This window comes from Mustela nigripes, chromosome 6 (genome assembly GCF_022355385.1).
Source record: "Mustela nigripes isolate SB6536 chromosome 6, MUSNIG.SB6536, whole genome shotgun sequence".
NCBI lineage: Eukaryota > Metazoa > Chordata > Mammalia > Carnivora > Mustelidae > Mustela > Mustela nigripes.
In genome coordinates this window covers 10,174,387-10,186,546 of record NC_081562.1, presented here as the reverse complement: position 1 = coordinate 10,186,546, position 12,160 = coordinate 10,174,387, and the positions used below count along the sequence as shown (strand labels likewise).

Below are 12,160 nucleotides of genomic sequence, written 5' to 3'. Positions count from 1 at the left end.
AACTTGGGGCTCAAACTCACAACCCCCAGATCAAGAGTCGCATGCTCCACTGACTGAGCCCGCCAGGAGCTCTAGGAATGAGCATTTTATGAGCAGCTCAGCTGAGTCTAATGCAGTGTCCTTGGAACACACTCTGAATAGCACTGCAGTGATGACTAGAAATCTCGGGACAAGTGCTTGGCAGAGTGCCTGGTGCATAGTAGGTGCTTAATGAGTGTTTACCAAGTGAATGGATGAACAGCTACATGAATGGATGGATAACCTTATTTCCTTAGTCCTTATCTGTCTGGGGGCAGCTAAGGCTGGGTTCTGGGGGACGCTGCCAGCCAGTTACCTGGGCCTTGCCCTCTCCCCCCGCCCCATTCTTCCTAGGTCCCCCCATAGGATCGCAGGAGCTACTTAAGCCTGACTTAACCAATATGCAGGAAGACACTGGGAATGCCCCGTGTGAATACTCTGAGGTCAACGTGCTTGCCCAGAGCTGCTGTCAAAGCTGCTTCCACCCCGAGGAGGCCCACAGACTAAGGCAGGAGGTAGGCCAGCTTTCCTGAGAAGTTGTGGTGGTCTGGGATGGGGGTGTCCGTGACAGGCTGTGCCTTGTGGGCCACTAACTTGTCGCCGAACACAGACACCAAACCAAGAGGTTCTGCCCTCGTACAATGAGCTGGTGAGACCACGTTGTGTTTCCCAAGTGCAAGTCATTCTCCTTCTGCTTTTGCGATTTTTTTGCCATGGCCTCATGTAAGCCCCTCATGTAATCTCCTTCTTTTTTTTTTTTTTAGATTTTATTTTTATTTATTTATTTGAGAGAGAGAGAATGAGAGAGAGAGAGAGAGCATGAGAGGGGAAATGTCAGAGGGAGAAGCAGACTCCCTGCTGAGCAGGGAGCCTGATGTGGGACTTGATCTCAGGACTCCAGGATCATGACCTGAGCTGAAGGCCATCGTTTAACCAACTGAGTCACCCAGGCGCCCCTTATTTCATTATTCTTAAAATAAACACTACTCCTTTTTTTTTTTTTTTTGAGATTTTATCTATTTATTTGACAGAGACCACAAGTAGGCAGAGAGGCAGGCAGAGAGAGAGGAAGGGAAGCAGGCTCCCCAGTGAGCAGGGAGCCTGATGCTGGGCTTGATCCCAGGACCCTGGGATCATGACCTGAGCTGAAGGCAGAGGCTTTAACCCACTGAGCTACCCAGGCGCCTCAATAAACACCCTTTAAAAAAATTAATACTAAAATAAAACTTTATGTCATCACCATAAATAGGAGACTAGAAGTATATCCTTTATATAGAAGGTGAAAAGGGAAGAAAGAAAAGGAAGAAAATCAGAAAGGTCCTTAAATTCTAACTAGAGAGTATTGTCAGCTGAAGGCTTTAAGCCTGAGTCTTGCTGTCTGTCTTTATTTTTTTTTTAAGATTTTATTTATTTATTTGACAGACAGAGATCACAAGTAGGCAAAGAGGTAGGCAGAGAGAGAGAGAGAGGAAGAAGCAGGTTCCTGCTAAGCAGAGAGCCCGATGTGGGGCTCTCGATCCCAGGACCCTGGGATCATGACCTGAGCCAAAGGCAGAAGCTTTAACCCACTGAGCCACCCAGGCACCCCACTGTCTCTCTTTAAAAAGAGAGACTGGGGGCACCTGGGTGGCTCAGTGGGTTAAGCAACTGCCTTCAGCTCTGGTCATGGTCCTGGAGTCCTGGGATCGAGTCCCTCATCGGGCTTGTGTTTCCACGGGGAGTCTGCTTCTCCCTCTGACCTTCTCCTCTCTCATGCTCTCTCTCATTGTCTCTCTCTCAAATAAATAAATAAAATCTTTAAAAAAATAAAAAGAGAGATTGGTAGGTGTTAGGGAGGCATTAAAGGTACCCCAGCATCTACGGGAGACTTGTCCCTAGAGGTACTGAACGAGTGAAAGGGGAGAGGTTTTCTCACTTTGCCATCCTCGTGGTCTTAGGCCAAGCCCCGCTGTGTGTAAACCCAGAACTCCTGGTACAGAAGCTACAAGAAGCATGGGAGTGTGAGTCTCCATGGACCCCTTCAGGCTTGACACCCCCCCTCCCGCCCATGGCTCCCTCGTTCCCAGCGGGTCCCAAGGCTCCTCCTGAGCCTGGCAGGCAGCTCCACGCAGGATGTTAGGCTCCACGAAGTGGCCTTCGTAAGGAACTTCCTGTTAGCTTCAGAGCCAGGCAAGCCAGAGTCCCAGTCCTAGGTTTGCCATTTACCAGCCGTGTGACCTGGTTCTTACTGTCTCTGGCTTCCCTCTCCTAAGTGAGGCAACAGAGCCTTCTCACTGTGGCACCGTTTAGTCCAAGGACATGTGGCTAATTCAATACACGTTAGTTTCCTCTCTTCCTCCTTCCCGACCCAAAAAATAAACCTGGGAGAGAATTTTCTACACGTCCTGATCCCTCCAAGAATAGCTCTCTCCCCTTAGTGCCAAGTTCAGAGAAACATGCCCCGCCAGTCTGTCTCTGACGCCTGTGCCCTTCTGCAGCGGGTGGGGAGACGCCAAGTGTGGAACTGGGAGAAATTTGGATTCAGACAGGTCTGAGTTCTATGTCAGTCCGGGCTGAGACTTTAGGCCAGCTCGTGTGTTCGCACATAAGGACCAGGTGCCTAAAATGTGCTAACCAGGAATGTGCAGACGTGGGCCCAGGTCCCAGGGCAGCCCTCTCCCTGAGGCTTTCTCTAGCTCCCCTAGGAGTCTGGGTGCTGGATGCCTCCCTTCTCTGCTCTCAGCAGAGCCTCCCCCAGGCCAGGGTGGTGAGTGGTTATCCCTGGAAATCAGGAAGCCTGGACCAGACCACAGACAGGATCTGTAGAGGGAGGATGGGCTAGGGGGGAGGGTCCTGCTGTCTGCCAGGCACCACACATCCCTTTTCAATGGATTTATTGTTTTGTTTTGTTTTGTTTTTTAAGATTTATTTATTAATTTGAGAGAGAGAGAGAGAGAGAGCATGAGCTGGGGGAGGGGGAGAGAGAGAATCCCAAGCAGACGCCCCACTGAGCTGGTAGCCCGACAAGGGGCTTGTCATGGGGTTCTTCCAGGGGTTCGATCCCAGGACCCTGAGATCATGACCTGAGCCCAAACCAAGAGGTGGATATGCTCAACGGATCGAACCACCCAGGAGCCCTTTCAATGTATTTATTCTTAAACGTATTTAACATTCTATTGATTCAACACTAATAAAATTCTATTTAATGTCTTCACATTATTTATTATATTGGAGATGTGCAGACCAGGCACTGTTCTCCGTCCTTCACAAATGCTGACCTATTTAATCCTCCTGATGTCCCTAGGAGGGATCTTATCATTCCAGTTTTGGAAATGAGAAAACCAGGCTCAGAGAGGGAAACCACCAGGCTGAGGTCACCCAGCTGGGAAGTGGAGGCGCCAGGATTGGGCCCGATGTCTGTCTGAGGCCAGAGCCCGTGCTGACCCGCCAGACGGGAAATCAGAGCCAGGGACTGGCCATGGGGCTGGCCCAGGCGGGCAATAGGCAGCGATGGGGGCTGCGGATGGAAGTAGGGAGGAGGTGCCGAGACAGGCTGGGGGTCCTGCTTGGGCCCAGCTGGGCTGGACCCCTTGGTGGTACCCAACCAGCTGCTTCCTCGCTCATGTGGCAAGGTCCCCAGGGCGGCCAAGGCGCCAGGCTGGGCTGTGGATCTGACACCTCCCGCTGTCGAGCTGTGATCAGAATCTGGCTCCAGGGCAGGGGGCGAAACTGAACCCGCACGGGCCTCCTCTGGCTTGGAGGGCCCTGCAGACACCCTGGGCCCACTCCTTGGCACCATCCAGGGGTCCGCTCACAGGGGCTTTCTCGGAACTCGGGGCGCCGGTGCCCACCCTGCCCTGTGGCCGGGCTGTGGCCTCAGCCCTGAGCGCTGAGCTCCGGGGTCCCTGGGGAGCCCGCGCCCAGTCTCCCCCCGCACCCCACGCCGGGCTCTCAGGTGAGCGGCAGGGATCATGTTCCTGCGGTTTCATGTCCCGCATTGTTCTTGGCTGGGCCCCGGCTTATGAAAGAGTAATGAGGGGCCCCTGCTCGCTGCCGGCCCCCTCTAAGGTTTCCGCTGCCTCGGCTGCCGCCGCCACGGCCCAGAGTCGGGGCCTGGGAGGGCGGCAGCGTGGGGGCCTGAGCCGGAGCCCCCCGGGGACGAGGGTGCTGACAGCCGCCAGCCGCCACCGCCAGAGCCCGCCGCCCAGGTAACCTGAGAGGAGGCGGGGTGCAGGGTGCCTCGGCCACCGGCTCCCACCACCAGGGAGGGCCCGCCACCCCGGCGACATGGGGAGGAATGGGGGGGCCCTCCCGCAGGTGAGCTGCCGCCGTTCCCCCCGGGTGAGCCCAGCAGGTGCCTCTGCAGGTGTGGCCTGGCCGAGGGCGGGCAGGGGAGAGAAGGGCCACCGACTCAGGGCCCCACCTCCACCCCCAGGTCCTGGACCCTCCTGCGCTGAGCCCCCTGTGTCCCCCGCATCCCCTGGAGCAAGGCCAACCTCCCCTTCTGAGGTCTTACTTTCCCGTCCCCTCAGACTTCCTCTTTCTCCCTCAGACCCTTTCCTGAGCTCTCCAGGTGGGCTTCGCCCCTCCTCCTCATGCTCTGCCCTTGACCTTGTCTTCCAGACGCAGAAGACCTGTTTGGGCCCCTTTGTTTCCTTCACACCCTCTGGCACACACGCACACGCACCGACACACATGTAGAAATAAGCTCACATGCATTAATGTGCTCCCCCGCCACCTTGCAGACACATGCACGTGTGCACGTTTGCACACCCACAGGCCTTTCTACGTATACCTACCTGTACACACACGTGTGCTTGCACACACTCTGTGCCTCTGCTAGCCCCCGGCTTGGGTCCCCAGAGGCGCTGCCGGCCTGACGGACAGCTCTCCTTGAGAAGCCTGAGATCCCAGGAGGAGATGCCCGGACACTCTTCTCCGTGGCCTGCTGGGGGGAGGGGCTGCCCAGGGGGAGGGGAACCCCCACGTGGGCCAGGAGCTGCCTCCTCTCTCCAACTCTGCCCCAGGAGCCAGGGAACCCTCCCAGTGCTGAGCCGCCTTACTGTGACTTGCCTCGCCGCCCACCTGCCTCTGAGGACCCTCCCCATTCCTCAGCCTCCGGCTGCCCGTCGGTGGTGGGCCCGGGCCTTGGGCCAGGGCTGCAGAGGTAGGTAGAGCCGCAGGGCTTGGGGAGGGGCTCCCTAGAGGAGGATGCCCTCACCCACGCCACCCTTCACCCTTTCGTGATGGTGGCGGCCGCGGGCATGGGTCACATGGGTGGGTCACGCAGCCTGGGCATGGGCCAGCAGTGGGCATGGTCCTCAGACCCTAGCTGAGTCTGCCCCGGGGAATGGAGCAGCCCAGCACCCATCCTTCAGTGGGTAAGGTCCCCGGCCCGCTCACGTTTCCTGGTTCCTTTGGTACAGCTTTAAAAGATCAAACAGGTGGGCGCCTGACCGCGAGGTGCTCTGGGCTCTGGGATTCCCTCCACTCCAGGCCCGAGCTGAGCTGAAGTCACGGTGCCTTGGGAGGCCATGGCCGAGGGCCCAAAAACCTGGGTTCCAGCCTCAGCTCCATTCCTGATGGCCTAAGGGAATAAGTCAGTCCCTCCTTGATGCCTCAGTTTCCCTGTTTATCAAATAAGAGGAATCGAATCAAATCAGCTTTGCTTTGGGAACATGTATGCCTCACAGACAAGTATTACTTAAAAAAAAAAAAACGAAACCAGCTCTGCTATTGAGTTTGTTTCAGAAAGGCCAGGATAAACTAATTTGAATATCTTTCTTGCAAGACTTGTTGGAACCTTTAGTTTGCTAGCAGGCCTTGTGCTTTTGCGTAGGGAGGTAGAAGTGTGCCGTACGTCGCAAACTCATCTGATCACAGACCTCTTTTTGGGGGCCGTCATCCCTTTCCATCTTGTAGGTTGACCTGTGGGTCACTCTTTGGGGACACTGCCATCTGCCTACCTGGGCCTGTGGCCATCCTGACTGCCTTCTCTAAAGCCCTCTCTAAAGGGCTTTCTATTGCCACTCCCTCCCTTGGCATCCAGACTAGTGACCCTGTCATTACCCCCGGAGCTCTGCTACCTCCTGAAGCCCCGCTTTAGCCCAGTACACTTGTCATCTCACTTTTACTGAGCTGGGGGTGGAGGGTCCCACTCCTGCTCCAGTGACAGAGGATTAGCTCTGGGATCACAGGTATGGTTCACCATGTAGCTCTCCCCCTTCCTAGCTCTGTGACCTTGGCCAGTCCCTTGAGCTCTCTGAGCCTCGGTGTCTTCATCTGTAAAATGGGTGCCATGACATGTATTTCAAAGGGACCCTGTTCCAACTGAGTGAGGCTGCCCAGCACAGCGAGGCCTGAGTGTTTGCTCCCTCCTTTGGTCTAGTGTGAGGTGTGTGTGTGTATCTGGCTGGGGATATTGGTCCCTAATTCCCCTGACTTTTGGGGGAAGAAGTCATAGGTGTGTCTCTTCTCCCAGGGGTCCGTCAGCAGGGTCCTCAGCAGAGGTCCCCACCGCTGCCTCCGGGAGCCAGAGCCAGGAATTGGAGGCAGGACCCTCTCTGGAGGATCTGGCCTCCTGCCTGGGTGGCAGCTTTGACGAAGGCCTTGACTCTGGCACCAGCTCCAGCCCTGACCACGACACCCCTGATGATACCAGCGACTCGTCCTCCGTGGTGAGCTGGGGAGGGCAAGATCGCCCCTCCGTGCCAGCCCTGGGGTCCCGCCCAGACCTCCAGACAATCCTCGTACACCAGGGAACTGGGCCACGGCCCTCGGAGACTTAGCCGTCTCCTCAGCCCGCCTGGACCAACCGCCTGGGAGGGGCAGGGGTCTCGTCCATGAAAAGTATCAATGGGCAGGGAGATCCGCGTCAATCACGAATGGGGTCAGGCTGCCAAATACAGCGGGCCGGGATGTTGGGCGTGCTGTCCAGAGCGAGGATGAGACTGGTTCTGGGCTTTGTTCTGGCCACACACCTCTGAGCTCCATGACCTGCCCTGGCATAGATCTCTGGGGGACAGGGGAGAGGGAGCAGGCTGGGGAGCCTAGGCTGGGGGCCATTTGGCTGGGAGAAGAGAAGATTCGGGAACTTCCTGGGGGTATTCGCCCCTCAAAGGGCTGTCGCAGGGCAGGAGAGGCAGGTTATCGTGAGGCCTCCGAGGGAAAGTGATGAGATGGCAGGCGTGGGCTTGAGAAGGCTCACCACCTGCTCTGAGGTAGGGATTTTCATGGCCCCATTCCAGGGCAAGAAAACTGAGGCTCAGAGAAGGGAAGCAGCTTACCCGAGGCCATGTGTCTGGGAAGCAGAGAAGCAAGGCTTTGAACCCACTTCTGTGTGCATCCTGGGGATGTCTCTGGGGACGCCTTTCTACGGCAGGGAGTCCAAATGCCCTGGGTTCAAGTTCCCTCCTGCCTAAACCATTTCCCAGCTGCATGACTTTGGGCAAGTTCTTAGCTCTGACGTACATGCCTGCCTCAAGGGTTGATGGAAGATTAGCTAAGTTCAGCAAAGAGCCCCTCGGGGTCCCGAGTATACAGCAGGTGCTCCTCAATGTCAATGCCTTCCCCCTTATCTACCTATCTCCTGCTGGGAGCCCAGGTCCTAGGGGCTCCAAACACGCTTTCTCCTCCCTTCCCCCTCCCGCAGGACTGGAACACTGTTGCAAGGCAGGAGGAGGCCCCCAGCTGGGACGAGCTCACTGTGATGATCCCGAGGAAGCCCCAGGAAGGGCCAAGAGCTGACAGTGCCCGAAAGGCTCCATCTCTCCTCACCCGGTCTCCCGTAGGAGGGGATGCTGCAGGCCAGAGAAAGGAAGGTAAGTCCTGGCTAGGCCAGCTTGATCACTGTGATCACAGGTGTGGTGATGGCCTGGGGCCTGGCCAGATCTCCCTGGCCATCTGGGTCCTCCGGCACTTCTTACTTTGGTGACCTGAGTAACAACAGTACAGTCCCCATGTAATTATGGAGCAGCCACAGTGTGCCATGTGACCTGCTTTAAATACATCATCTCACAACTGGTTGGTTAGGATCAGGTTGCAACTGACAGAAACCAACTGAAGATAAATGAAATGACTCACAGAAGTAAAAAAATTAGGCAGCTGTGACTTCAGGTATGGCTGGATCCAGGTGTTCAAATAGTGTGAGAAATAGGGTCTCTGCTGTGTTTTCTTCTGCTTTGGCTTCATTCTCAGCCAAACCTTACTCCTGGTCTTGGCATGATGAGCCCCAGCAGGACCAGGCCATATCGTACCTACAGATCAGCTCCCAGGAAAGAGGGTACAGTCTTCCCAGTAGGGTTTTCCCTGGGACCCAGCGTGGGTCCTATGCCCAACCTGGTAATCAGGGATGGGGTCGGGCCCCAGCGCACACCTCATGGCCTGAGAGTAGGGGAAGAGATTGCCTACAGGAAATCAGGGGGATTGTTTGAAGAGAAAAGGAAAAGGCCAGTGGGCAGGCCAAGCCCCTAGATGCCTTTGACCCATAATGTGAGCCCGGTATGGGTGATGGGAACACATGGAACATGGGAGTCCGGGGGGAGAGAGAAGCCTAATGTGGGGGGCACCCACACTCTGACCCTCCCTCCAAACCTGTTTTTCCTGCTGTCTGTTCCATGTCACCACCATTCTGATGACTTAGGCCCCAAGTCTTGTGTTCTCCTGATTTCTCCATTTCTTCACCTTTGCATTCAACCCGCAGTTCTGGTTAGCTTCACCTGCAGAGCACACCTCAAATCTGTCTCCTTTTTGCCATCTGTACAAGTACTCCCTGGCCAAGCCACCAGTGCCCCTGCTGGGATTATCACCAGAGTCCCCTCCAAGCCTCCGGGTTCTGCCCGGCCTTCTGGGTCCATTCCCCACAGCAGTTGGAGCCACCTTTAAAAACGCGAGGGGCACCTGGGGGGCTCAATTGGTTATGCATCTGAGCTTTGATTTTGGCTCAGGTCATGTTCTCAGGGTCATGAGATCGAGCCCTGCATTGGGCTCCGTGCTGAGTATGGAGCCTGCCTGAGGTTCTCTCTCCCTCTGCGCCTTCCCCGCTCACATGCATGTGTGCTCCCTCTCTCTCTATCTCTAAAACAAACAAACAAACAAAAGCATGAATCAGATCTTATCACTGCCTCACCCCCACCGCCTGGCCCTCTCAGGCCCTGGGGAGAGGGTGCGTGGGAAGAAGTAAGATCACAGAGGAAAGAGGGAGCCAAATGTCTCCCTGGAGTGAGAGCGGCTAATAGGCAGTCGGGATTTTGTATGACATATCTGCTTTCTTGCTTCTCATGCAGGGCAGTTGGGGGGGGGGTGCCCGTCACTCTGAGCCCTGCTTGATCAAAGGTAGCCTCGTAAGGACAGGCTGCACAGAGTCCCAGCACATCTGTAGAGCCTGCCCTCTGTGCACATAGGGGCGCTGCGGGACAGAAGTCAGATCCTGGGAGGGCGCTGAGCCAAAAGGGATGCTCGAGATGGGCAGACAAGGAAGAAGGGTGGCGGGGATGGTGACCCAGCGGTGAGGCCCTGGGAGCTGTGGGAGCCCTGCTCCGCCAGCCCTGCCTCAAAGGGCGAGGCAGACGCTACAGGAGGATGGAGCCTTTCCAACGTGCTCAGCACTTCCCTCAGCCTAGGAGACGCAGTGGAAATGGGAGAAGGCGGGGCCCCTCCCCAGATGGAGCAGGGATGCCCTTAGGGGTGGCCAGAGCCTCACCAGCCTTGGGAAGTCCCTGGATTTTCTTTGAAATGCCGCTGGGAGGCCCTGAGGTTTTTGCCATCTTTGATTTAGAGATAATTTTGGATTTATAGCAGAGTGGCAGAGAGTCGAGAGAGAGTTTCCATGATACCCGTTGCCCGGTTCGCCTAATGTTGACATCTTACAAAAGCAAAGTCCGACTACCAAAATTAAGAAATGAACATCGATAGAGCACCGCTGTCTAAACTATAGACTTTATGTGGGTTCGCCTGTCTTTCCCACTAATGCCCCTCTGTGGTCCTGAGCACCCATCCAGGACCCCCACTGCGTGGACACACCGTGTCTCCCAGTCTCCTCCAGTCTGATAGCTTTCTTGTCCTTCCTTGTAAGCAGGGGCGATCTAGCTGGGCTTGCTTTTGGAAAGGATCTCCGTAAATGGGACGATGATCCAGGGCCCCCAGAGCAACCATCTAGTCAAGGGATGCAGGTGGTTGATGGGATTGGGGCGGCTAGGAGAACAGGATTTGGAACAACATGGGGCGTCAGTTCATCAGACAACAACGAAAACCTGAAGTGCTACTCTGTGCTTGGTTCTGGTTCCTTGCTAGGTGCTAGAAATTCAGACTTCGGGGACAGCAGCTCAGAAAGTCGGGAGGAAGCAGAGCTTTCCAAGCAGGAGGGAGGCCATCTTAAGCATGGCCTTTATTTTATTTTATTAAGATTTTATTTACTTATCCGAGGGAGAGAGAACGTGTGAGAGAGCTAGCCCAAGCTGAGGGGGTGGGGGAGGGGCAGAGGGAAGGGGAGAGGCAAACTCCTCACTAAGCAGGGAGCCCAACACCCGGCTTGATCCCAGGACCCCAAGATCATGATCTGAACCGAAGGCAGACGCTTAACCCACTGAGCCCCACGGGCGCCCCTTAAGCAAGACCCTTAATGAAAGCAGTCGTGGCTCCTTCTGGAGGAGGCCACTGTACTCTTTACCCCTCTCCTGAAGCTCTGGCCCAGGGACATGCACACAGCTGGGGGCCACCCCATGCTGGGTGACCAAGGGCTGAGGGGGCTGGAGGGGGACTGAGGTCATGGTGGTCCGTCCCTGGGGATGGGAGTTGGAAGGGGTCCCTGTTTAGGGCAGTTGCAGTAATGTCTCCGACCAGGGCTGCTTACACTGTAATATGCTTGCAAATTACCAGGGAAGCTTCTTAAAATGTAGATTCTGCGCAGTGCTTCCAGGGGTGGGCCCTGAGAGTCTGCATTTCTAGCAAACTCCCAGGTGAGGCCTACAGGTTCACAAAAGCCCATCCCAGGCTCATGGCAGCCCTGAGAGCCTCTGGGCCAGGAGCCTGTCTGGGTTGAAGGAATGGGAGCTCTCTAGAGCTATCGCACATGATGGAGCCTCATTAGAAGAGATATTGGGGGGGGGTGTCACAGAACCCCTTTGCAGGAAGTAGGATAGGGAAAGGGAAGTTGCTAGGTAGCTGCCACCAGACCCACCTTTCCTGCTCTCGGGTCACGTGGGCGATTGTCTGAACCGCTCTGGGGACCCCCAGTCTATGTGCCCTTCCAGCTCTAAGAGCCTACGTCCCAGTGACCAGTCAGGCGGGGTTTCCATTTCCAATTCTGAGCCTCAGCTTAAGAGAGGCCTTGGAGCTTTCTCCGATCGAACTCGCTCCAAGGGGTGGAGTCACTTGGCCTGGACAGCGGATCCTCTAAGAAGGGGCTCTGGGCTCTGCCTTCCTCATCTGTCCCAGGGGTCGTGTGTGAGGCCCCTCCCCGTACCTTGAACCAGCCTCTCCTCTCTCCAGACCCCTGCAGTGGGAGCCGAAGTGCCGGACAGCACTGGGCGAAGCTCCGGGGAGAAAGTGGGCACTTCCTGGAGCGGCACCGGTCGGCGCTAACCGAGGTTTCCCGTGCGACACTGCCGGACGGACCTCGCGGTGCCAGCCCCCAGGCTTCCTCTCTTCATCGTTCTGCCCAGAAGGACGCTGCCCAGACTGCTTCCACACAGGTCGATACCCCCCGAGCCTCCTCTCCCACACAAATCGCCCAACGGGAGAAGCCCAGGACCTCGTCCACCCAACAGGACATCCCCAGGCCCGCCTTCACACAGCACAACACCCCCAGAGCCTCCTCTCCCTCAAGATTCGCCCAACGGGATGACCCCAGAACCTCCTCCGTCCAACGGAGCAACCTTCGAGTTTCCTCTCCCACCAGAACCACCAAACAAGACAACTCTAGAACCTCTTCTGTCCAACAGAACAACATTCAGACTTCTTTTCCCACGTGTACTTCTCAGAGGGACAATCCCAGAGGCTCCTCTCCCAACAGAACCACCCCGCGGGACAACCTCCGGGCACCCTGTCCGCAACGGGACAATCCCAGAGGCCCCTCTCCCAACAGAACCACCCCACGGGACAACTCCCGGGCACCCTGTCCGCAACGGGACAATCCCAGAGGCCCCTCTCCCAACAGAACCACCCC

The 12,160-nt window shown here is 56.3% G+C and overlaps 1 protein-coding gene across 1 annotated transcript in view; it reads left to right on the top strand.

The window, feature by feature from the left end:
- The first annotated feature begins 387 nt into the window (after positions 1-387).
- Positions 388-12,160, top strand: part of TRIOBP (TRIO and F-actin binding protein) — a 51,477-nt gene continuing 39,704 nt past the window's right edge. Inside the window, 5 exon segments of the mRNA XM_059402042.1 lie at positions 388-533; positions 5,025-5,164; positions 6,479-6,674; positions 7,649-7,817; positions 11,485-12,160. The exon segment at positions 11,485-12,160 is cut by the window's right edge and continues 7 nt beyond it. Of these exon segments, the coding sequence (XP_059258025.1) occupies positions 420-533; positions 5,025-5,164; positions 6,479-6,674; positions 7,649-7,817; positions 11,485-12,160 (1,295 nt within the window). The 5' untranslated portion in view covers positions 388-419.